This window comes from Cryptosporidium ubiquitum (genome assembly GCF_001865345.1).
Source record: "Cryptosporidium ubiquitum isolate 39726 chromosome Unknown contig_7, whole genome shotgun sequence".
NCBI classification, from domain to species: domain Eukaryota; phylum Apicomplexa; class Conoidasida; order Eucoccidiorida; family Cryptosporidiidae; genus Cryptosporidium; species Cryptosporidium ubiquitum.
The window spans coordinates 146,084-171,805 of NW_021639830.1; the positions used below are offsets into that span (position 1 = coordinate 146,084).

A 25,722-nucleotide genomic window follows, 5' to 3' on the forward strand; every position below is an offset into this window, starting at 1 on the left:
AAATGATTTGCATGTAAACTCAAAACTATATTCATTAAAAGCCTAGACACCAATAATGAAATATTTGAAAATTCAACAGTAGAATCTAGAATCTAATGTATTACTGTGAATATTCGTACAGTGGAAATTATGGAATTGGCCGAGGCCACCAGTTCCATTAATAATACTTTTGTTAACCTCTGAACTATTTATTAGAATATTTCCAAGTCCTGATTCAACTTGGGAATTGCACGGTGGGTTGCTAGATACTAAGTTCTGATGATTTTGCCTTACCAATTGTCTTTGAAGTAGCTGCTCATTACATTTATCAACAATAAACGATAAAACTACAGATGGGAGAGTCTCCAATCCATTCATTGACCCATCAGAGGCAAACTTTGCACTAACAGGCAGCGTTGTTAGACCACTAAATGAAGATGGAAAATAGGAAATTGTGATGTAAGAAAGGTTTTGCGATATTTCTGCGCATGGATGAGTTCTATTTTCTCTTAATGATGTGAACTGTTGTTGGTCACGCCATTGATCCATTTTAAAAGGATATGCAAGCGAAATACTTGAAATCGGTATTGAGCTATTAGAATGAGAAATTCCTGAACTCAAAGTTCGAATGTGATCCTGCGCCCCAGTAATATATTGGTTGTCACATTTTAATTGTACGCCGCTTTGGATATATCCACTATGAAATGCATCAAGTTTCAAATTATCTGAGCCAAGAGAAATGGATGAATCATCTTTTAGTTGGCTATTAAAATAGCCAATACCGCTATCGGGATTCGTATTAATCCCACTTTTACCTGAAATAATTTTTGACAAGTTCCTCCTTCTAGACCATCTTTGCCTATCTGCGACTCTGCAAGGTTCACATGATCTCATATGTGGAGTTGCATCACGTTTGTGACATCTCCAACAAAGCTTTGGATCTCCTCTACGCCTCCTTGCAATATTACTCTCTTTATCGACCGATATGAGTTTGTCAGAATTACCCTTTTCTGATAAATTACCTTCCATAAACGACAATAAATTGGAGCTTTGTGAATTTTCCACATATTGATTCTCAGTTTTGAATTGATTTTGATCTTTTAACAAACAGTCTATTATAATTGGTTTTTGGATTTCTTCCCGAGAAAATGGAATCGACTCTGATATTTTCTTATTCGTATTACCTTTAAAGATTTCTGGAGATTTAGAATTGTATTCCGTAGTACTTACTTCTTCTGAAACGTTGTTTGTATTAAAGCTGCACTTAGAACTACTATGACTGTAATTCACATTCCCATTTACGTTTACATTCACATTTACATTTAGCTTGTTACTAGTATTTTGAGCATTTGTATTCAGAGTCTTTGGAGAATTGTTTGTATTGTCGGATGCCTCATTCCAATTACATGCCTCTTCATCAAAAGATAAAATCATATCAGAGTTAATATATATTTCAGGAATTTGTATCCCTTCCATATGACTGTCTTTATGGGATCTTAATTACTTTTGACTAATAAATAATAAAAGCTTAAGTACATAGGATATCTAAATCTGTATTATGTTTAAACAGCTTAAGTCTTCAGAAGTTCTATTGTTTACATTTAACATCTCTGATTATTTGAAAATTCAGAATATTTTCAAATATACAAAAGTTGTTTCTTACAAATTCGCCTAAAATTTCCCTCGCAAAAAATTGGCTCCAAAAAATTGTCCCTCTCAATAATAATGAATTTTTCTGAAAAAACATATGAAAGATTACTTGAATTTTATATTATAAATAATAATTACGGTGAATTCTACTAATCTATCAAGATGATGCAAAGTGAAGGTAAGTTTAACTCACCATAGCAATATTTTTTAAATTAATTATCTTTAGATTGTAGTGATGTTGCCTTTACTACAACAAATAATCCCTATTTAAGACTCTTCAATGCATATATTGAGAAGACCACGGTCTACCCCAAATCAAGATGGCTGGGGTTACTCATTCTAATTATTATTTTTGCGTGTAGAGTTTATTATCATCAAGGTATGTTCGCCTAATGTCAGTTCAACGAAGTAGCCTTAAGAGAACTTTGGTTTAATTAACAAAATATACTTGGTTAAACTATACTCCATAATTTAATCGGCAAATTTATTTAATTACATTATTTATAGGTTTTTTTATAGTTACTTATGGGCTTTCAATTTATTTATTAAATTTATTCATTGGGTTTTTGTCTCCGCAAATTGACCCCGAAGAGGAAGGTATGGTTCTTCCAATACATGATACTCAGGAGTTCAGACCATTTGAGAGGAGGCTCCCAGAATTTAAATTTTGGATATCTGCAGCCAAAGCGACTATAGTTTCAATATTTTTAACATTCTTTGAAGTATTCGACTTACCCGTTTTCTGGCCAATACTTCTAATCTACTTCATTTTTCTTTTCATATTAACGATGAGACAACAAATTCAGGTAAGCAAGAATATATTAATACTGTACTTTAAAATAGAAATTAACATTTTTAGCACATGATAAAATATCGTTATGTTCCTTTTTCATGGGGGAAACAAACATATGGAGATATTACAAAGGGTAAATTGCCAACAAATAAAAAAACAAGCCTAGGAGGAATAGGTTTGACTTTAATAGGCGATAAGTAATATATCAATTAATGCTATCTTTACTTATTTTTTTCGATTTTCAAATTTTGCACCAATTACTTAAGGAGAATATGCGCCAATTAGTAAATTTTATAGTCATAACCGTTAAACTTTCTAGATGAACTGTCTATAAGATTATTCGTAAATAATATTTATTTGGGTTGTTATTTTACGTAATGGACAAATCGATAGTATTTGCTCTTCCTCCTATTCCTGTTGGAATATATGAAGAGTTAATCTCCGGCCCAGTAATTGAAAGTAGTGTCGCAGAATTTGCATTTAAAAAAAAAATAGAACCAGTTGGTGAAGCATTTTTTTGTAAATATGAGAGAAGAGAATTAAATAAAATTAATTGTTTAAAGGAGAATATTAGGCATGAAGACTCAATTCCCATCAATTATAGTTATTGTGAAGATGAAGGCAAAAAGAAATCAAAAAAAGTTTCTAGAAAGAATTCAGGTAATAAACTTAACAAAGGTGTTTTGTCATTAGCGCGACTGAAAGAACTGGCCGAAGAAAAAGAAACTCTTTATGAGAAATTAGGGTTGGATGAAAATGTTGGTGATAAAGAAATTAAACAGGCATACAGAAAGCTTGTGCTTTCACATCATCCTGATAAAAATAAAGAAAACTGTTCTGACGCAAGGTCTGAAGAATTTCTCAAAATTCAGGAAGCATATGAAATATTAAGCGATAAGAATTTGAGACACACATATGATTCTGCGTTACCATTTGACGAGTCGGTACCAAGTATTTATATTAATGAAAATAACAATTTTCAAGAGTTTAAAAACTTTTTTTCACCGATTTTTCACAGAAATTCACGATGGTCAAAAATAAAGCCCGTACCTGAAATAGGAAACAATGATGATAAAATCGAAGTAATTGAAACTTTCTACGAATTTTGGCGCAGATTTCAGTCAAATAGAGATTTTACTATCCATGATGAACATGAGTTAAATCATGCAGAATGCCGAGAGGAAAAAAGATGGATGGAACGACAAAATTTTAAAATTCGCTCTAAATATATTAGAAACGAAATTTTAAGAATCAATAAGCTTGTTGATCTTGCATATAAAAGTGACCCAAGGATTAAACGACACTACGAAAATCTTAACAAGAGAAAGGAAGAGGAAAAACGTAAAAAATTGGAGGAGAAGGAAATTGAAGAAGAGAAAAAACGTCAAATGAATGAAAAGTCGAAAAAGAAGGCATTTGAGTTAAAAATAGCAATTAAATCATTAAGAGTTTCAATAAGGAATAATATGAGGAAGATCTCCGATCTAAGTACTTTTTTTGATAAATATCAAAAGGATGATTTTTCAGATTATATGGAAGCTATTAAAGAATACTTTAGTTGGGATAGTGATTTTCTAAAAAGTATTCATTCATACCAACTAACTAAAATATATTCTGTTGAGAAAATTAATTTTAGACAATGGGAAGAATGGTTTCTTAAATTAGATCATTTTCAACTTGAACAATTAGACGATTTTTTGAATAAATGGATTCAATTGGTTGGTGAGAATTGTAGTGATGATTATTTAAAAAAGTTGTACTTTATTTTTACTGTTAAGATCTTGAACGTAAACAATTTAAACTCGGATAAACCTTCGGAACCCGAAATTACAACTGATAGAAATAATATTGTTAATTTTGCTGAAAATTATGAAGAAATGTGTACTGAGCATTTTTCTTCTGAATGGACGGTTTCTGAAATGAGTTTACTTGCAAAAGCTCTCCAAAAGTATCCAGGTGGTTACAAAAATAGGTGGGATATGATTTCAGAATACCTTAAAAATACAAAAACAAAGGAACAAATATTAACAAAGGTTAAGGAGCTATCTGAGTCTGAAAAACTAGCAAAACTTTCTAATGAAGTTAAAGAAGAGTCAGCATTTGAAACATTTATTCAGTCCAACAAAGGCGTTTTGAAAAAATTTGGCAACACTCCCGACATCAGGGATTGCGCAGATGCCTCAATTATTAACGAAATTACGAATGATGTTAATCCCAGCAAAGTAATTGACCCTTGGACTAGAGATCAGCAATGCTTGTTGGAGAAAGCATTAAAACAGTATCCCTCTTCTTTACCTTCTAATAAAAGATGGGAATTAATTTCTTCTTGTATTCCAGGGAAAGATCCATTGCAATGTTTTACCAGATACAAACTTATAAGAGAACGAATATTGAAAAAGCAAAAGTAATACTTTTAAAAGTACATAAATGTATATATAATCACTCATTCTTATTTTTGCCTGTAAGTAATAAGATTGGCGATGGTTTTGATGTTGGCAACGGAGATAAAAAACTACTATAAATTTTTCTTGTTGGTGTGGAACTATTTCCTTTACCTTTAGTAGATTTTTCATCTAAAGATTCAATTAAATTACTAGGAATTGAAGAATGCTTATATGTACTTATTTTTGTATTTTTCTTAATGCCACTATCTGGAATTGATGTGCTAGAAAGAAGTCTTCCGGGTAATGAATTTCTTACTTTCTTATTTGTAATTTTGCATTGCAACGAAGATATATAATTTTCAAATCTACTTCTAGCAAATTTTATATTCGAATGAAAAGAATATCCAACTGAACCGAGCAGCCGCGAATTAAAGTTTTTTGTTTCTGTAGTTTTAATTGTTGTGTTCGCAACACTTCCTGTTAAATTATTCAAGTTTTGTAATTGAATATTGTCGAGAATTCCACGGAAGTGTTCACTTTGAGAGTTTTTAGCAATGGTCGCCGCTTGAATAAAAGTATCTGCTAATACTGAAGGGCTGCAAATTTCATGTGAGTTACTCAAAGTAAAACAATTATTATCTTGGAATAATTGTTCGCTCCTCTTCGGTGAGTTTATACTTAAACCAAAAAATGATAAATTAGAGTCTTGAACTGCTGCATCAATATTCTCCGCTTCATTAAAATATCTTTCATTTTGACGATATATAAATTGATTTATATTATTTTCATCAGAATCACGTTCTCCTTCTTTAAGAAAAATTAAATCGCCATTCAAATAATTCTCTCTTTCTTTATTATACCTTTCAAAAACACCGAGCATTAAATCATTATTCAGCTCATTGATAAGTTCATTTCTATTCGCAAATATTCCCAAATCAATTTCAGTGTATAGTGAATTCTTAAAATAAACATACGCTCCATAAGAAGTAAGTATAATAATTGAAATAGAAAAGAACGATGTGAAAATTCCAAATTCATTTTCAATATATTTCCATAAATAGTGCAAACAAAAATATGAGAAAACTGAAAGAAGTGGAGTTAGAAAAAACATGATTACACAATAATTTACTTTTTTAATCGATTAATAATGAAGAGCAATTTTCAGATTTCTGTTCGATGATTTCTCGGATATTTGACCATAGATCATAAAAAAGGCATAAATAATTTGAAATTTATGATTCCATCTTCTAAATATACAGTAATAACTAATTGGGCGCAATAAACAAAGCAAAAAAAATTAAGATAATAGCAGAAATTTTATTTCCAAATTTGAATAATTCGGACTAATTCAAGATATTACACGAAACTACTGTAATGTCGTCAACAGATGTATTATTTGTAGAATTTAACCAAAAACCTTGACATTTTTTTACTGCTGAGTCAAGCTCCTTTTCAATACAAAGCTGGTTATAATCCATTTTTATCTCGTCCGAATACTTAAGAAACCCATCAGTTGCTAGAATAATTTTCACAGAATTCCCTTTTTCTATTTTCATTTCCCATACCTCAGGTTTGTTCAAAATCCCTAGAGCCTTACCATCTAAATCTCCCAGACTTCTTGTTATGGAAAAAAGTTTTTTTTCTTCTATACGATTTAATGAAAACCTGTTATTTTCGTTGACAATTGCCCCATTACCAATTATTCTCTCTTTTTCCTGCAAATTACTTAAGTCGTGCCTGGGAGTAGAATAAATTTTATTTCCTGTTTTTGAATCAATTATAATGCCACCTGAACTCCCCAACTGCACCATAATTATACTGTCAGAGTTAATAATCGTAAAAGTAACACTTGTCCCAGAAGTTCCAAAAGATCCTTCTTTTTCTAAATAATTTTGAATACTTTCAAATATTTTAAAAATGGAGATATTGATCTTTTCCTGGCTAGTTTTTTGTACTGAATTGAAATTATTATCACGAGAAACATTTGAAATTTTGTCATTTTCCTCGAGTTGGAAGCCCTTCCCAAAAAAAATATTTTGAATTCCCTTTACGACCCTTTGCCTTACAATCGCAGCAACTTTATGCCCGTAACGCCCATGTCCGTCAAAAACACCAATAATTAAGCTGTTATTAGTTAGTTTTACAATACAAAAATCATCTTGATTTACCATAGTTCTATTTATCCTTTTGCCTTTAACGCAGATAAAGTTAATTTTCATTTGTTTAAGAAATTTTCTCGCTAATTCTTCACTTGGTTTCCAAATACATTTCTTCTTGGAAAAAACCTCATTCTCGTCATTAGAATAGTCTCCGCAAACATAAAAATCAAATAAATCTTCATCCACTTGTTTATTGGTGCTTTCTTTATTCCTAGTTTTAACTTTCAGTGGTGGAAGAGATTCTCTTCCTTGTAATGAAACACTAGAAAATTTTATTATTTCCTTGTAAAATAATTCCAACTTTAACCTTAACATTTGGTTTTCTCCCTCTTTACATATTATTGCTTCCTTTAATTCAGATATTTGTTTTTTTAATTCCCTATTTTCCTCGTATATACTTTTTTCGTTGCAGATCGCAGACTCACCTATTTGTTTAGCTGCTTTGATTCCATTGTAAAATGATCCACAGAAATGCTCATGTTCTGCATTTCCAATTTGTCCGCCAAAACTTAATAATGGTTTAACATCTTTTGATAGTTCTTTAGATGATTTTTCAGTGCTCAATTCTACCTTCGAGTTTTGGTTTTCTTTTGAATTTATATTTCCTCTTACTGGACTAGGAGATCTAGAAATTCTACCTGCTCTTCTATGGATAAAACTTGCAAAATTAGTTAGTGGAGGCCCTAAACTAGAATTTAATCTATTCCGTCCACTTATGGTTGCAGATTGCTTGCTTGGCCCAATAATATAGCTAGGGGATGGGGCAGAATTTTTTGTGCACAAAGTTGAAAGATGCCCACCTGATAATGCTAGCTTCCCTTTACAGGAAATACTCTGATTCGAATAATTGTACATATGTACCATTCAATTATAATATTAACTTAAAAATAATCCATTTTCGCTCAAATAATTTACCTCATTGACTTAAATGACTTGTTCACACAAGACAAAACGGCAACGAGGTCGATTATTAGACTAAAAAAAGGGGGGAGACCAAATATAAAAAAGAATTAATAGATGTAGATGCAATTCAAAATTAAATTATTCACGATAAGTACTATTTACATTAGTATTTGAATCTCCAAGAGTTATACCATGCCTTTTAATTACTTCTCCTAATAATCTTAATGAATAAGAAAAGAAGACAAACTCCTCTAATGTTACTTTCAATTTAAAATCCATAAGTAGTAGAGCATCTACCTCTAGTCTAGATAATTCGGATTCTGAAACGCCTCCGACATGTGCATAGTGGGTATTTGGTAGTAGCTTGTCGTCATATAATTTAACTGAAATTACCAAAGTTGCTAGCATTAGACGATGAGCGCTTTTCAAATCAAAAATATATGAAGGATTATTGTCAATTATTCTTTTGATATATATGAACATTAACACGAATAAAGATGGGCTGCATAGGAAAAACTCAGAAAGTCTCACAAAATAATCTTTTATAGAAATTGGTGGCTTAACTTTAGAATCGAATAAAGTACAGAATTGACTATTAGCTTCTCTTGTAGGCAAATATTGCAAAATAAGCATAATATCACTCATTGTCTTACCAAAGGAATATCCATCCATCAAAACCGAGTCATGAATATTAAATATTTTATTTTCAGTATAATTGTTAGGGGAAAAATGTAGTAAATTAAAATTATTAGATCCTTCATCGATTTCTACGTTTTCAAAAATTCGATAATTTTCAACTAAATCGCTTAACCTTATTGTGTCTAAAATAGTGTAAGTATTGTGTTTAGCGTTTATAATTTTTAATAAGAAATTTACATCTCCCTTAAATAAATCATTCGATGTGCTACATTTGAACTTTTTAAGGCCATTCATGTCATTATTCATTATTTTTCTAAACAATAAGTGATTAGAGCATAGATTATTACCATCCGAGAAACGTTTAAAATTGTTTAATTTAAGTGAAGATTCTTTCGGAATATTAATTTCAGAATAACCTTCCATAGCTCATATAAATATTAGCAACTTAATCAATTAAAAAATCCCAAAAAGATTTTCCCGGGATTTAAAATCTAGTTCTCAGCCATGAAAGCATAAATTCATTGAATTAACGTAATAATTCAATAAGTTTTGATTATTGTAACAAAGTTAGGCCTATTCGCGCAAAAAAAAATTGTTTTATCACAAACAACTAATATTTACAATGTAAACAAAATAATTAAATGTGATTCATATAAATTTTCTATTATGCAAAATTTTTGCGACTCCATTATAAAACCTTCACTAAATTTCATTTTTCTTTTTGGTATAGTAATCAAATTGAATTTTCGATATTTATTTTAATGGCATTTGAAAACTTTAAAGCAATATTGTTTAAATTATTACTATCAAATAGATTATGAGCTCCTAATAATAATTAACCTAATAAAGCATTCAATGTGGAAAACGGGTGCATTTATAGCGAATAATGTGGAAATAAATATTTTCTCAATTTTCAATAAATTACTTTACAAAATCAGTTCAAATCTATGGCTAAATCTGGCATGTGTATAATAGAGAATAATGATCCTGGGCCGCAGCTAATCAGAAGAGAAAGGTCTGGGCCATTGATAGTTTTAAAGGTTGGAACATCGACTCTAACAAATAGTAGAACTGGGAAACTTTCGGTTTCAAATATTGGTGCACTAGTGGAAACTATCTGCGATTTAATGGATAAGGGTTGCAGAGTTGTATTGGTATCTTCAGGCGCTGTAGGAGCTGGCCTACTTCATATGAATATTAGAGAAAAGCCAAATAAGCTTCACTTGAAGCACGCAATTGCAGCTATTGGTCAACCATTACTGATGAGAGTTTATGAAGACTTTTTTTCCATGAGAGGCGCCAAGGTTGCTCAGCTATTAATGACTAGATCAGACTTTGTAAATAAGGATAGATTTATTGATTTTAAAAACACTTTATTGGATCTAATTCATTGGAATGTTGTCCCCATAATAAATGAGAATGATTCCGTAACAACTACAGACCTCCACTTTGGTGATAATGACACGCTTGCAGCTTATTGTGCAATCGCAATATCTGCAGATTGGTTAATGCTCGCTACTGACGTTGATGCATTATTTACAAAAAATCCTAGGTTTCACAAAGATGCTGTTCCAATATTAAAAGTGAATAATATTGATTCAATAATACATATGGAAAATGACGTTTCAAATGAAAATTATGGCACTAGTTCTGGAACTGGGGGTATGAGAACAAAAATTTTTGCAGCGAGAGTTGCGGCTGCAGCAGGAATTTCAACATTTTTAGTAAATGGATCATACCCCAACAGATTGTTGCAACTAGTAGATTCAATAGATTTCAAAATTAATACAGCTCAAAATAATAATGCGATAAGTTCGTATTTTTGTTCTAAAAGTGAAGATCATGATTTAGAAAGGATCAGTAAATGTAATAGTCATAACTTGAACACAGATTATAGCAGTATTGAAAGTTTTACTGATACAAAAACATGTTTCGAACTTTCCTACTCCTCCATTATTGACAGCAGCTTGATCGAAGAAACTACGGAATCAGCCCCAGCAAATAATGACATAATAACATGTGCTTTAGAAGAGCTATATCAAGGAGAGTATATAGGTACCATTTTTACCAGGCAAACTTTAACGCAGTCTATGAAAAATCACAAAAGATGGATAATGAGCTTGCCCATTTCTGGGAAAATATTTCTGGATAGAGGAGCAATCAAATCAGTTACTTCTGACTCAAAATCGCTTTTTTCCGTGGGAGTTGTTAGTGTGAAAGGTAAATTTGAAACAGGAGATGTTGTTTCCATTATTTGTGATGGAGATAATGATGAAAGAGAAATTGCAAGGTGCATTTCAAACTTTAATTCTGAACTACTTAAAAAAATAATGGGTAAAAAAACTTGTGAAATAACTGAGTTATTAGGATTGGATTCTCGAGGAATAGTTTCTGATAGGTCGAATATAATAAAACTCTGAACAAAATTGAAAAATAACTTTTTCAGTAATCTTTAAACAATTTATTGGTGCGTATGGAAAGGTGTGTGCACATGTGTGTTAAATCAAATCCTCAATTCTTATCTTTTAACTAGAAAAAAAAATGGATTTTTTAAATTTTTCTAAATGTTTGTTTGAAAACATTTATGAAAAGATATGTGACTATTCTGTGGTAATTGAACATGAAAAAGAAAAGAAAAGCCGCCAACTAAAGAAATTACCATCAAATAACTTGAATAAATTATGTTATAATCAAAGAAACCAACAGTTAAATAACTATCCCCTGAAAGACTGTATAAATTCAAGATCCAATCTTCAGGATAATAGAGGATTTTTTAAATATAGAAAACTAAGTAATGAATTAAAACCTATAGCCTTCAAGTATAAGAACTATCCGGAAAAAACGCAACAGCAGTCTATTGATGGTTGTAATTCAAATTTTTGGTTCAATCTAAATCAAAGATTTAATTTTAAAACTAATTTTTTTTTGAAAAATAAAACAGAAGTAACTTCTCCGGTTAATAAACTCTATATACTAAAAAATAAAAACGAACTTGAAAAAAATTACTCCAAAAACCATGTTAATAAGGGAAAATACGTAATTCCTACACTTGATCTTAAATCCACTGAAAAAAGAAATAGTGAGTTATTAACATATAGAGAGAATTTCTCTGTATCAAATAAAAAACAATTCATACCAATTCTAAACAACTCTAGAGATAAAACACCTGAAAGTAGAAGGAAACTACAGAATGATTGGATTAATTTGAACATGCTTCTTTTATCTGCGTGCCATGACCGTACTATACAAAACACTAAAGCAAAAATTGAAATGCTGACATTTTATGCTTTTGGAACTAACTTTAAATATATGGATCCCAAACTCCATATTATTGAAGAAGGCAGTTTCGGAAGAGTTTATAAAGGCAGATATGACAATTGTGATGTCGCAGTTAAAGTTCCAAACCTTTGCACAATGAGATCTGATCCATTTGGAGTTACTGATCGAATTTTAAGAGAATGGAAGATATTGGCAAAAATTAATCATCCAAATATCATTGGTTTTAAAGGTGGCATAATACTGCCTAATAAGCATATATGGTTAATAACCGAATTAATTCAAGGTTGTGATTTGCATTCACTTAAATATAAACTCAAGTACAACATTCCCAGAGAAAAAGCTATTAAAATGATTAAGCAACTAATTGGAGCTTTAGATTTTTTACATACACCAATGAAGGGAAAAGGAATAATTATCCATAGAGATATTAAACCAGAAAATATTATAATTGATAATGTTAACTGGAATATTTATCTGTGTGATTTTGGAGATGCGGAAGAATTTGGGTCAGGAAACAAAAGAAGGTTGTCGGGTGCAACCTGGCTTTACTCTCCAATAGAATTATTAAATGCAGATCCAATGGGGAATCACATATCGATACAAAGTGTTTCCCAATATAATGAGAAATGGGATATTTGGTCTTTGGGATGCGTATTACAGGAGTTCTTTGGGAGCTCAAATCCTTTCGAATATATCGTAGATTTTACAGACAATTCTAACCAGATTTACTCAAAACTAGTGAATGCGGTGAGAGAAAACAAATATATTCCTAATATACCTACTAACATTCACCCTCAAATAAAAAAAATAATTGAAATGTGCCTTCAACCAGACCCTCGTCTTAGACCGAGCACAAAAGTTATATTAAAAATGATAGATAAAATTTTTTAATTTTTATTGATTATTTAATAATCCTCTTGTAACTTTTGCCAGCCTCTATTTACTCTAAATTTATAATAGATTTTTAGGCGGTTTAGATCATAGTACCGTAGTGCGCATGCATTACGTGGATGAATTATTAAAGAAAAAACATTTTAATTGATTTTCCCAAATATAAATGGTTAGAGAATTAAGATCAAAATATGTTGTTGGATTTACTATTCATGCCGGGAAGGGGTTTATTACTCCTAACCAAGCTCCAATAAACCCACTGGTTGTAGTTAGGTGTTGTGGAAGAGAATACAGGACTAAAATTAAGTATAACAAGTTAATTGCAACTCAATGGGATGAATCTCATTCATGGAATGATATATTCTTAACTGATTCGGAATGGGATATGTCATTTATTACTTTTGAGGTACAATCCGCTAATTCATTTTGGAAAAACGATATTATTGGTCAATGCTCAATACAATTAAAAACACTTAAGCAGAGAAAAAACCACTTTTTAAAAAGGCACTTCAATATTACTGAGATTAATGACACTTTTCCAAAAGGCCTACTATATTTAACTGTTTATGCATGTGGTCCAAATGATACCCCTCCGACAAGTGATGTATTAGAATTAATGAATGCGGAAGAAGATAATTTTCAGACTAATCAAGTTGATTTCTTAAATCAAATTGTAGGAAGTCACGATATGAGCAAAGAATTTTCAACTTTAGAAAGAGAAAAACAAATGTATAATTTGTACGTAACAATTTACAGAGTTGAGGATTTATTATTCAAAAAAGGGCTAAGGGACCCTTTTGTAACAATAGAATTTAGTGGTTGTAGTATGCAATCAACTATTGCCCGTGGTGTACTAGACCATAATTTTAATGAGTGTTTTAGGTTTCCTGTTGTTGTACCGATTGTCGAAGACATTATCATATTAAAGTTATGGGATGACTCAACAAAACCACCAACTGTGATCACTCAAGGCAAGTTTTCATTTGCAAGAGTTAGATCTACAACCATCCCTGTAAGATGGTATAACTTTTATGGAAGCTCTGCGTTTAACATAGAACTTGGAACTAGATATTCGAATAACGATATTTTCTTTACTGAAAATGTTTCTTCTCAAAGTGATATTTATTTAGGAAGGATATTAATTTCCTTGAAAACTGAGCTATTAAGAAGTAAAGATCAATTAATGCCAGCTCAAGTGATGGCCGCTCAACCACTTGATGAGCTGTTTACTCAGCCATGTAATATAATTGCAGATGTATATTCAATCAAGGGGATTTTTGGAAAGAATGCATGCGTAGAAGTGTCAGTTGGCCCAAATAAACAAAGAACTGAATTTGTCCCCCGTGAAATCCAAGACCCAAATCCAGATCATTGTAAAAATAGCATATTAAATAAATCAAAAAGACAAAAAAGTATGGACAATTTTGTTTATGGGTCAACTCAAGGTAGAGTTCCAAATATTGAAATTGAATCCCAATCAAAAGAAGAACATACTTGGGACATAATCATATCAGTGTATACTCATACTAATTCAAATATTAATAAGGTAGATGCTCAAGGGATATTAAGTAGTAGTGAGATAGCTCATGGCTCTAAAAGAGTTGCATATTGCAAGTTAAAAATAACTGATATACCACATTATATTGAAAATAAGCCATTGCCACCTATTTGGGTTCCATTAAAACAAACAAGAGAGGGGTGGATAGATATGATTGAAAACAAAGAAAGGGCTTATAACAATCGATTTCAACCTTTATCAGAGGCTGAAAACGAAAAAAATTTCGAAATAAATAATATTCAAGAAATTGACTTGTATAGTATTAGTTCAAGTGCTGTCTTGATTTCTATCTCCAAACAATTTGTTTCGTCAGTAAAACGTACAAAAAGGCACACAATAAAGTCTATAGATTATGAGCTGAGATGTTATCTCTATGCTTGTAGAAATCTTTATGAAACAGGAAGAGAAGACAGAACAAACCCTTATATAGTAGTTTCATGCAATGGAGTCTATACAACTTCTTCAGTTAAAGTTAATAGCAATAACCCAACATATTTGGAATGTTTATCTTTAAGAGCGAAAGTAGAATCTGACCCCATTACATCTCTTCCAACTGTTGCACCTATCACAGTAAGTGTATTTTCAAGACATAGTTGGGGGAAAAGATTTATTGGATTATGTACTTGCATTTATGACCGTATAAATGGAAGGAATAAAAGCAACGAACCCATCAGTACTTTAGAACCATGTTGGATTAAACTAAAAGGTGGTGGAAGGCTAAAGAGTCATGTTGGTGATATCTTACTATGTATAGATATTATTAAGCTTTGTGATTCAAAAATGGTGCCACCACAACCTCTATTTCCGGAATTAAAAAGAGTACAGATGATTATAACTACTACTCTTCTTCAAGATTTATTTATGATGACTGAAGAAGATATGAAATATAACATCAAGTCGAAACTTTCTCAAAATGAAGATTTGTCATTCCTAAACAGAGGAATAATTGGCTCAAAGATTGAAAAGTACAGAATTTTAAAGGAAATGAGTGGTGATTTTTTTCTTGAAAATCATGAAAGAGGTAATGCATATTCAACTGAAATAAAAAGTCCAATTATTGAGTTCATTGTAAGTGCTTTTGGAAGAGTTGATGCTGCTACAGATAACTCAGAAAACGTCGACAAGTTAATGAAAAATTCAGAAAGTGGAACAAAGACATCCAACAGTATTCCAACATACAGAGAAATTGTTCAGTGGAAGTCTATAACATCTGTTGGAACAAAAGAATTTTTTAATAAATCTTGGAAAACCCTAAGAGGCTATAATTTCGAATTCTTCAAGACAATCTCACTTGATATTTTTCTGCCTTTATCGCCTTTATTTGATCCAAGACTAACAATTCGGATATTTGAAGGCCTAGTAGATGATTCTAAACTAGTTGGTGAGTTTGTTATTTCTTTAGTATCATTTCTACCATGGATACCTGATGTTGATTCTGCTCATGATTGGATATCTTCAAAGCATGATTTTTCTAACAATATTGATGTTGCAAAAATAACTAGTGTATTGTCAAGAGTATCTAAAAAAAAAAATTTAATTAAACATTCTGGGTTGGCGAGTATTGCACTTGCTGACATAGAAGAAGACAAAGAAAAAAAAACAAATTCAAAAGCTCACCCTTTCCCTACAGTAACACAACAAGAAGAAATGGAAGAATTAAAAAAAAAAAGTTTGATGAGCCAAGGATTAAATCAAGCAGGAGTACCAATTACTCTGATAAAGTCATATACTGTCTCTAATGTATATTATCCTAGGATATCACAGAATATGTTCACGATGAATTTGCACATCCCATTCCACTTCATTATTGTTGCTGAGGGAGAAACTACTGATAAAAGAAATAACCTGAAAATCATGACATCGAACTCTGGGATGGATACAGGAGGAGTAATAACAACAAGTACGTCTGGTAAGACCGTTTCATTACGCCCATCAATTGATTCAACAATGGAAGAATTTCTTTCAGATATTTTTGTTCCCATAATTCCAATGAGAAAAAAAGGATTCGAAGGGAAGATGAAGACATTTGGGTACTTAAGAGGTTTTGTTCTTTTGGCGTTGCCTGGAGTAATAGAAGAAATTAATTCAAGGAAGAACAATGAGAATTATCCTGCTAATAGCAATTTAGAGAATGATGATATCACATCCCAAGAGATACTACAAGCAATTGAGAATAATAAAATTTCTAGATGTTATAGTCACGAAATGGTCAGATATATCATAAACATAAATAGTTTATATAAGAGGATCAAAGGTGAGAATGTATACCCCAATCCTGTAAGAGTTCGTCTATATATATTGTCTGCATTGGCCCTAGTGGCACCAATTAACAATAATACTTTCTATGAACAATCACTTGAAAAAAAAACATTGTTTGAAAAACTTAAAGATAAATTATCAATATTAAATATGTTTGAACAAAATGTAAGAATAAAATCATTTTATATTTCAATAGTTTATGGCTCTAAGGAAGAAAATTTTAGATCATCGGCCAAGGGAACATTCAACCCTCTATTTTATGTATGCCAGGAATATAACGTCAACTTTCCGGTTGAATCTAGATTTGAAATTAGGGTTTGGGCAATACAAGAAAGAGTTTATCCTTATTTAGCATGCAAAATATTTGGGTTATTAAATCAAGAAAAGAATGAGTCTGGTGAAAACACCGATGCTAACGGAGCCTCAAACAGTGAATTAGTTGTAAACGAAATAAATAATGAAGTTTGTCAGGAGTTGGGCCCAGAATATGATTTATTTATCGGAAGTACTGCTATGGACTTAAATGATAGATGGCATAGTAAAGAATGGCGTCAGATGATGAGAGAAGATCATATTCCCATAGAATATCGGCCACTTTATAGGGATTGCACAAGTAATGCAAACTATGGTATGTTACAAATGTGGGTTGAAATTATGAGTTCAAATAAAGCAGCAGTTACAAAAAGGTACGAACTTTCCGAACCAATACCAACAGAAGTAGAAGTTAGAGTCATTATTTGGGCAGGAAGAGATATAAAAACTGCAAGTAATTTAGAATATGGTGATTATTTGTTTAAATCGACCTTGGATTGTAAACAGTACCCTGAATATAGATCTGAATTTGGGAAAAATAACCCAAGGGTACAACAGACTGATGTTCATTATAATTGCAGAACTGGGGAGCCAGTGTTTAATTGGAGGTTTGTTTATCCACATCTTGTAACACCAATTAGTGGTTGTTTACTTCAAATTTCAATTTACCATTATAGTTCATTCGGAAACCACGAATTTATTGGCGAGGTGAATTTGGATTTAAGAAAATATATTATGAATGTTGCAAATTCATTGGAAGCTATCGATGAAGATGTAGAGTTGCCGCTTGTGAACTCTCAAAGTGTAGATTCATCATTTGATGCTGGCTTTGTACAGCTAACAATACAAATAATTCCTCAGTCAGAAGCAAATAGTAAAAAAGTCGGTATGGGAAGAGATATGCCAAATAGGTTTCCTAAGCTGGTTACTCCCTCAGTTGGAAGGAATTGGGAAGACTTCTTACAACTAAAAGAAAGGCAAGATGCGTTTAGACCAATTTGGATGAAAATAAGAATCATTTACGTAATTTTTGCAATAATATTGTTTTTTATAATAGGAGCAGTGTATCCTGCATTGTTTTACCAGTCAATTAATTCTTGAAAGGTATACTTGATTTTTTTTAATCTTTTCCCAATTTCCAATAACATAACCAAGTTTGCGGTAAAAGAACAAAAATTACATGGATTTTTATGAAAAAAAGAGAAAAGTTGTGAAGTACAATGAAATAATAATAACTAAATAAATTCTTTCATAAATCTTATTCAAGTTTGCAACAATTAATAAGCTATTCTTATATTTGATATGATTGAAGATTCTTCGCTTTTTTCTCTTTCAAAAATCTCAATTAATGATCTATTAGTTCTGAGAGAGAAAAGGCATGAAAATCGAATTGAAAACGCAAAACTCGTCGGGAAACCGTCAAATTCTGAAGAAAATTTTATTGAAGGTCTTAAAAAAAGAATAGAAACAAACAGGATTTGTTTGGGCGTAAATATTATTCATGACTCGATTTTAAATAATTCTTTTGTGTTAAGTAATAAACAACTTTCTTCTAATAAAAACAAGAGATCCTTGTATACAGGAGCTATTGTGTCAAAAGAGAATATTCATTTAAATCAAATGAACAGTAGTATTATTTCGGAGCAGAGAACCAAAATTAATAATGTAATAACTGAAGGGAACAATACACATATTTTAACTCATGATTTGAAAATTAGAAAAAATCGATTTGTAACAAAAAAGAATTTAACTGGCACAAAAATCATTTGGGATTCAATTCAAGAAAATATTAAAAGTATTGTTTCTCCTAATGAATAGTTTAACCAGAAATAATTGGCTTTGTGACTAAACCTGTGGCCTTGATTGTACAATAGCTATAGTAAATGATTTATTATTGAACTCTTGACATTCTTCAATTATACAGCCCTCAATATCCTGTGGTATCTGATCAAATTCATCTTGAATATAAAATGATATTGTTGCCAATTGTTTCAATATCTCATTTCTGTGAGTATAGTCTGTTATTATTTGTTGACTCAGATATTTTATATATTTACTTTTAGGATCAATTAATGGGATTGATTGAAATACCCCTGCTCCGGCAAACCCTTCAATATCTTCTGCATTAGAATCCGACCTAAAAATGAAGTTACTTGATAGTTTGTCGAAGTCAATCGAGTTTGTATTATCAACAGTAATTTGATTGAGCATTGCGATCGATTTCGATGGGAAGGAAACAACATTAATTTTTTTAATAAATTGTGCATCTTGATAGTTTTTACAGTTTTTTTTTCTTAATGCAGTAAATCCCATTGATTTTCCAATTGTATTCGAAACTAGTGTTTCCCCAAGTCCAATGACCAATTCTCCATACATTTCATCGTATTCTGTTAAGTTAATATTTTTATTTTGAATAGGGTTTTTACTGTGTAATACAAAAGCGTATTTGGCATTCATTAACCTTTGAATTGCAATTGACATATATACATTTGATAGTGATAATCCAATTTTTTTCATGTTATAGAAAGAAATGGGCTGATAAACGGACATCCATACTTTTTTAATTTTCTCCCAGATTAATTTCATTGACTTGGAATTTTTTGAAATCTTTTCTTTATTAATCTTTTTTATACACTCAGTACTTAGGTTCTCTAAGTCTAGTTGAAGAAGCAATTTCATTGCATTTATTAATTCTTCCAATAGTTTATCACATGGCTCAATCTCATATTCAATAGTATTACAAATACTTTCAAGAATTTCAAATATTTTTGGATTCTCAATATTGCATTGTTCAAGCATATTTAGTTGAGAATTTATTTTTTCAAATGTGTCATTTTTTATCAATTTATTCAATGTACCAAAAGGCAAAGAAACACAGCTTGGCACGAAAAAAGGTAATTTATTGCTTTGTGATTCGATTAGTTTTTTTAGTCTGACAAGATTTAGTGCCTTCTGGCCAACATTATTGTTATCCATTTCACTTGGCAATAGAACCCACTTATTTAACTCTTTAATCTTATTTTTAAATTCGAAAAATTTTGATTTATGTTTAACCTTCACTTTATTCAAAGCTTTGGTTTCAATTAATTCGTTTTTATCTATAATTTCGTTGTTTTTATTGATCTCTAACCTCATATCATTTGTAATGTGTAAATCAATTATTTCGTTTTCTTCAATTGAATTAATGAATTCTGAAACATGAGAGTTTTGGCAGACAACTAGTAACACATTCATATTCCTTGCTCTAACAGATAAGTGTGAAAGTAAATCTGGAGAATTTTCAGGATTTGTTAAAATTATGCCAATTACATTCATTGGAATATCTTCTTCTCCAGAAATATTTGAACAAGACACTATTTTTTTATATGGATCTTCAATAAGATCTGTAATTTTATTCAAATTCTTAAAAACTCCAGTAAAGATTTGGCCATCCCTCCATTTAGGATTATAACTAATAAACTGCCAATCATTTAGTTCATTAGGATCTGTGTTGTTTAATAAGTATTTATTTATTCGTTTGATTTGGAGTGAGATTGTGGAAAATAGTGTAGAACGCAAAATCTCGTCCATAAAATTCTTAATTATTGGATCATTTTTACATAAACCAATATTTGTTCCAAAAAAAGTAACTTTTGGGTCCCATATTGAAAAAATTTTATCCATGATTGAACCAATAAAAAGCTGTAGCCTATCTATTAAGCTTTTCAAAATTAGAATATAGTTGTTTGTCGATTGATTAATTTTTTTGAATTCTTTCCAATCAAAAAATATTGCTTCCAATTCCTTGTTACAAGGGTCATGCCCAAATAATATCCATATAAAGGAATTCATTTCATCAACCAAATGCATTATGTTATCATAGTTATTTTTTATGGTGCAGATTGTTTGTATAAACATGCACTGTAAGTTTTCCAAGCCTAAATCTAAGTACATGATTTCTTTAATCGCATGATAATTGCAGTTATTTGAAGACGATGATTTCCCAACATACGAGTTATAAATTAAGTTTAATATCTCTTCTCTGGCTTTATTTACAGACATTAAGCGATCATGTAGAACATTCAGGTCAATAGTATTATCAAACCTTTTGCTCTCCCCAAATATTACGGAAGCACAGATATTTTGTGATTTTTCATCCAAATATTCCCTAGAATAGTGAAATGATCTTTGTAGGTTTAATGCTTCGTGAACGTCTACTAGAACCTCCAGATATTGTTCAAAATCAAATGCAAGTGCATTAACATCCATAAAAGGTGGAATGTAAGGCTTTGCAGTAATAGGACGGTCATAGGATCTGATCCTTTCCCAAGATAATCCTTCTTCATGAAGTATTTTTGAAAAAACTTCTTCATTACCATTACTTCTAAGGTAGCCGATGATTGAGCGACATATTCCAACATCATCGGGAGTTGTATTATTGTGTAATTTTTGATGCCATTGTTCATAAAAAGTTCCATGATTTTCTGGAATATGATTCTTATGCATGATATGCAGTATCCTATCTCTAACTTCTTGCCCTCGGGATCCACCTCTAATAATTGATTGGATTATTAACCTGATTTGGCATCTGTATTTGGGCATCTCTACCCATTTTGATATTACAGTTAAAGAAGCTGTTTCCGCTGAATGAGCTAACAACCTCGGAGCTGTATTATAGTTTCTTTGCCAGTCTAATACTCCAAGGGAGTTGAATCTCATCCAAATCATAATCCATGCCCAGAATTCTTCACCACGAAGTATTGCGTCTTTGACATTTTCGCAATCTAATGTTCTCAAATTTTGATCATCAAGATCATTTTGATTGTTAGTTTCAAAGTTATACCATAATATTTCATTTGAATCAGATATAAGTTTATAAGTTTCATTTATAAATTCATTCGACCACTTTTTAATTATCTGATCCATTAGGTTGTATCTGTGCATCAAAGTAATGCTTCCCCATTCAACTTCTGCTGAAATAATATTAAAAACTATATCCGACCAAATTCCCTCCCACTCTCTATTATTTTCTTTATTTTTAAAGGAAATTGCGATCTCTATATCTTTATCTCCTTCCTTATGCCAGCAAATATGACCATTTTCATCTAGTGTTTTAAAAACACAAACGAATCGGTCGAAATCTATTGAATCTGTTTTATTGATTTTTATTTGAACTTCTTGTTCAAATATTAAATCATTTATTTTATTTATTTCAGGCATTTCAATTTCAGTTGAATCTTCACTTGTTTTTATCAAACCCAAAGGTAAACAACTGTTTGGAAGGTTTTTCCAGATTTTTTTACCTTTCAATGCAACCTCCAATAACCCACAATGTAATACAAGTTTTCTTTTTGAAAAGGTCCTTAGTTTTATTATGCTATTTTCATTTTGGAGCGCGGACAATGCATGTAATTTGCCAAGATCTTCAGAAATATCTACCATTTTGTTCGTAATAATAGATTCAAATGTGATTAAATTACTCTTTAAAAATTCTTCAGTTGAGCCCTCTGCTTCATTAATAAATCTTTTTAGATTTAATTCCCAAATTTTATCATTTTTTTTATCTTTATCCGAAAGATCATTGAGACACTCTTTTTCTATCAGGTGTTCACAATATGGTAGTTTGAACATAAAATCCTTATTGTTTTCTGACTTTAACCATTTAATTGGATACTTTGAAGTTTTTTTTGGCTTGAGTTTCACTACGAACACAAAACCTTTAAAGAGTTTCAAAATTTCGACTGGGAATGTTAATTCACATTTAGAATATTTCTTCATAATAATAAAATTTGCTTCAATAGATCTTTCGTCGATCTCCGATAAGTTTGAAATTAGATTGTGTTCTTTCAAATATTTGTATGGAGATGCCCAATCGATCTGTTCGGTACTTTTCGTAAACCCAAAATGAAGAATTAATTCGTATTCTTTGAACATAAATTTATTTTGTGAATCATAGCTTTTACTGCAAATGTTTGTATATATTATTAATGCAAATAATTTTTCATTTTGTGGCCTTTCACAAATTTTACTTGAAATTACCCAAATACAATTATTATCGGTAGTAAATTCATTATATGAATATATGTGTGAGCCATTAATAATCAATTGGGTGCTTTTGTTGTTCAAATTCGATGGTTCAGGTGTTAAAATATTTTTAGAATCCAATTCAATGTTAACATTTTTCTGGAAAAATTGCTGGCTGAAGTTATTCTCAGAAATAATCAGTTCCATCCACTCTAAAACAAGTAATTCACTTCCAATTGGAATAAAAAAGTCAGAATTGCATTTATCCTTATCTTTAATCCATAATTTCTCTATTTGGGCCGATTTATCATTAATAGAGTAACATGGGATCGAATAAAGCACAAAAGATATTCCCCATTCTTTATTAATTCCATTCAACCAATTAAGTGAGTTCTCACAATTTTCAGTTCCGCTATATTTGATTTCTTCATCTAATGAATTATTTTTATGTGAGGATTTAAAATGAAAGAGATCAAGCGTAATTTTGCAAAAATAAAATGAGCGATTATCTGATAGAATTAAGTCGGTTTTGCATGAAATTCCATCATCATTTTTTTCTGGAGTAGCTCCATTTGACAAAAAAAGACAATTTAAAGGTTGTATCCATTTTGATTTACTTTTTGGAACAATACCCCAATGTAGTATTACTGAATAATCAGGAAAATGATCGGTGCGGTATAAGAAGTTAATTGCTAAGGTTTTTCTTTTGTTTTCCAGTTCAATTTTGACTTGAATTTTTGCTCCATTTGAGCAGTTAAAGTCGTAAAGTTGAAATAATTGCAGACCATTACCATCAATCATTTCTATTATAATATCCAAGATATTATTCTATTTTTGAGAGAATGCATGCTTAATTATATACATTTCCATTTACTTTAAAGCTGCAGCTTGTGCATGCATTTAAATAGTGACTATTTTTACATGCATGTAAATTCAAAAAACCGGTTTAATTAACAATTATCAGGCGGTCCCTTCTTTTTTGAGAGGATATTAAATTTAAATAATGTTTTAAAAAAACAGTATTGGAATTATTTCTACAACTTTTTATTTACTTATTTAACAATTTTGCACAAAGTGCCACACTTGTGCTCAGCAAGTTAAGGTTTTCATTAACTTAGTATATTAGAGTTCGCAATCATCTTATTTGTGAGTTCTTTATTATGGAGGACGAATCACCTATAGGTTCTCCAATTTTAATATTGGATAAAAAAGATCCCGTATTTAATAGTGAATCTGAAGACGAAAATGTATCTTATTCTGTTATTGATGTGGAAAAGAGAGAGAGGATGGTTGAGGCATTTTCCTGGAGTCCTCAAGGAAGGGGGGCAGAAGCTGAGTGTAAAATATCGATTGAAGAGTTCAGAATTCGAATAAAAAATTTATGCCAAGACTATTTTTTAGATTATAAGACTCAGGATTTTATCAATGGATTAAAGTGTATTTCTTGCCCTTCTTTACACAATTTAGTTATTGTAATTGCCGTCAGAATGGCTTTGGACTATAGTTTGAGCGTGCAACAACAGGTTTCAGCATTACTAACAATATTGAAAGACTCTCACTTAATTACTCAACAACAAATCGAAGATGGGCTTGAAAAACTTATCCAGTCTATAGATGATATATGTTTAGACGCCCCCTATTCTCCAGAAAGATTAGAATGCCTTGTAGATTGTGCAATAGTTGATGGTATTATCCCATCCAATTTCAGGTGTAGATACCCCGAGGCTTTTTTAAACAAGTTAATTGAGTTGCGTAGAGTACCAGATAGTAATCTACAGGAAATTTGTAGTGCAAATGAAATAAACGGTTTGATTCTTCATTTAAAAACTCTCAGAAAATTCAAATCATTTATACTTGAAAATGAGGAGGATTTTTTTTCTTCGGGATTCAATGTTGCTGAGGTCGAAAAAATAATTTCAGATGCTCATTTGGCTGCCTATAGAACGGCATTTTGGAACGGTATTGACTGGACGTCTAATTCGTTCGCAGATAAAGCCAGTGAAAACGATCTAGTTCCCTCAACACTATGCTTTAATCATGAGTTTGTAAAAAATATTGTAATTGCATCGATGAGTCGAAATAATCTACAAAGAGAATTGGTTTCTAATGGTTTGAATCTATTATCGCCTTCGATAATTAATTCAGTTGATATCTCAATAGGTTTTATGAGGCTTCTTGGGAACCTAGACGATTTGTCATTAGACGTACTTAATGCATGTGATCTAACAACAAAATTTATAACAAGATGCATTGTAGACGAACTCCTTCCGCCTTCTTTTATAACAGTTAATTCAATCCTTCACATGGGAGGTCCTGGCGGTACTCAGGCATTAAATATGTCAGAGCAGTTTCTACGCAACAAACCAAGGAATTTATTGAGGTATCAGACACAAAATATTTGGTTGCAAAACGGGGAGGAGAAGGAAGATATGATAATTAAAATGAAGGTTAGTGAAGTATTAAATGAATATTCTATTTGTCTTGACAAAAGGAAATGTATCAAGACACTTTATTCACTACCCTTAACCCAAACTAATAAGAAATATTTAGTTAAGTATATTATTCTACATTTCATCGAGAAAATATTATCTGGTTCTGATGATCTGTTATTTGATCATTCTAATATCGGTAATCAGCCGAATAATAGCTTCTTGGAATTTTGTGATCGAGAAATGAGAGGAGGCATATCTTTATTGGAATATTTGTTGAGCCAGGGATTTCTTGATGAGGAGGCAATTATGGAAGGTTTCCATATATATATAGATACGACGCCTGATCTTGCATCAATAAGCCCACGCACAAAAGAGCTTTTTTCAGTTTTTGTATCAAAAGCAATAGAGCGTGCTTTGCTTCCATTTGATTGGAAAACAATGTAGTAACAATTCACTGTGACTAGTTTAATTTTTATTAAAT

General features: G+C 31.1%; 12 protein-coding genes across 12 annotated transcripts; 7 read left to right on the top strand and 5 right to left on the bottom strand.

Annotated features, from left to right (window-relative positions):
• Positions 1-72: 72 nt before the first annotated feature.
• On the bottom strand, positions 73-1,455 carry cubi_00601 (uncharacterized protein; the record flags this gene model as incomplete). Its single annotated transcript, XM_029017615.1, has 1 exon — positions 73-1,455. One exon carries the CDS (start codon positions 1,453-1,455, stop codon positions 73-75), a length of 1,383 nt encoding a protein of 460 aa, XP_028873413.1.
• Positions 1,456-1,791: 336 nt separating this feature from the next.
• On the top strand, positions 1,792-2,623 carry cubi_00602 (RER1 domain-containing protein; the record flags this gene model as incomplete). Its single annotated transcript, XM_029017616.1, has 4 exons — positions 1,792-1,807; positions 1,856-2,008; positions 2,137-2,435; positions 2,489-2,623. The coding sequence occupies 4 exons, from the start codon at positions 1,792-1,794 to the stop codon at positions 2,621-2,623; spliced, it is 603 nt and encodes a 200-aa protein (XP_028873414.1).
• A 176-nt stretch (positions 2,624-2,799) lies between these two features.
• cubi_00603 (DnaJ domain-containing protein) lies at positions 2,800-4,830 on the top strand (the record flags this gene model as incomplete). Its single annotated transcript, XM_029017617.1, has 1 exon — positions 2,800-4,830. One exon carries the CDS (start codon positions 2,800-2,802, stop codon positions 4,828-4,830), a length of 2,031 nt encoding a protein of 676 aa, XP_028873415.1.
• A 31-nt stretch (positions 4,831-4,861) lies between these two features.
• On the bottom strand, positions 4,862-5,917 carry cubi_00604 (uncharacterized protein; the record flags this gene model as incomplete). The annotated part of the gene is made up of 1 exon (XM_029017618.1): positions 4,862-5,917. One exon carries the CDS (start codon positions 5,915-5,917, stop codon positions 4,862-4,864), a length of 1,056 nt encoding a protein of 351 aa, XP_028873416.1.
• A 232-nt stretch (positions 5,918-6,149) lies between these two features.
• On the bottom strand, positions 6,150-7,829 carry cubi_00605 (PP2C protein phosphatase 2C; the record flags this gene model as incomplete). Its single annotated transcript, XM_029017619.1, has 1 exon — positions 6,150-7,829. The coding sequence occupies one exon, from the start codon at positions 7,827-7,829 to the stop codon at positions 6,150-6,152; it is 1,680 nt and encodes a 559-aa protein (XP_028873417.1).
• A 177-nt stretch (positions 7,830-8,006) lies between these two features.
• On the bottom strand, positions 8,007-8,930 carry cubi_00606 (cyclin 6; the record flags this gene model as incomplete). Its single annotated transcript, XM_029017620.1, has 1 exon — positions 8,007-8,930. The coding sequence occupies one exon, from the start codon at positions 8,928-8,930 to the stop codon at positions 8,007-8,009; it is 924 nt and encodes a 307-aa protein (XP_028873418.1).
• Positions 8,931-9,454: 524 nt separating this feature from the next.
• Positions 9,455-10,927, top strand: cubi_00607 (glutamate 5-PUA domain-containing protein; the record flags this gene model as incomplete). Its single annotated transcript, XM_029017621.1, has 1 exon — positions 9,455-10,927. One exon carries the CDS (start codon positions 9,455-9,457, stop codon positions 10,925-10,927), a length of 1,473 nt encoding a protein of 490 aa, XP_028873419.1.
• A 121-nt stretch (positions 10,928-11,048) lies between these two features.
• cubi_00608 (uncharacterized protein) lies at positions 11,049-12,677 on the top strand (the record flags this gene model as incomplete). The annotated part of the gene is made up of 1 exon (XM_029017622.1): positions 11,049-12,677. One exon carries the CDS (start codon positions 11,049-11,051, stop codon positions 12,675-12,677), a length of 1,629 nt encoding a protein of 542 aa, XP_028873420.1.
• Positions 12,678-12,843: 166 nt separating this feature from the next.
• cubi_00609 (uncharacterized protein) lies at positions 12,844-17,907 on the top strand (the record flags this gene model as incomplete). The annotated part of the gene is made up of 1 exon (XM_029017623.1): positions 12,844-17,907. The coding sequence occupies one exon, from the start codon at positions 12,844-12,846 to the stop codon at positions 17,905-17,907; it is 5,064 nt and encodes a 1,687-aa protein (XP_028873421.1).
• A 201-nt stretch (positions 17,908-18,108) lies between these two features.
• cubi_00610 (uncharacterized protein) lies at positions 18,109-18,624 on the top strand (the record flags this gene model as incomplete). The annotated part of the gene is made up of 1 exon (XM_029017624.1): positions 18,109-18,624. The coding sequence occupies one exon, from the start codon at positions 18,109-18,111 to the stop codon at positions 18,622-18,624; it is 516 nt and encodes a 171-aa protein (XP_028873422.1).
• Positions 18,625-18,651: 27 nt separating this feature from the next.
• cubi_00611 (alpha-glucan water dikinase) lies at positions 18,652-23,610 on the bottom strand (the record flags this gene model as incomplete). Its single annotated transcript, XM_029017625.1, has 1 exon — positions 18,652-23,610. The coding sequence occupies one exon, from the start codon at positions 23,608-23,610 to the stop codon at positions 18,652-18,654; it is 4,959 nt and encodes a 1,652-aa protein (XP_028873423.1).
• A 359-nt stretch (positions 23,611-23,969) lies between these two features.
• Positions 23,970-25,685, top strand: cubi_00612 (MA3 domain containing protein; the record flags this gene model as incomplete). Its single annotated transcript, XM_029017626.1, has 1 exon — positions 23,970-25,685. One exon carries the CDS (start codon positions 23,970-23,972, stop codon positions 25,683-25,685), a length of 1,716 nt encoding a protein of 571 aa, XP_028873424.1.
• Positions 25,686-25,722: the final 37 nt, after the last annotated feature.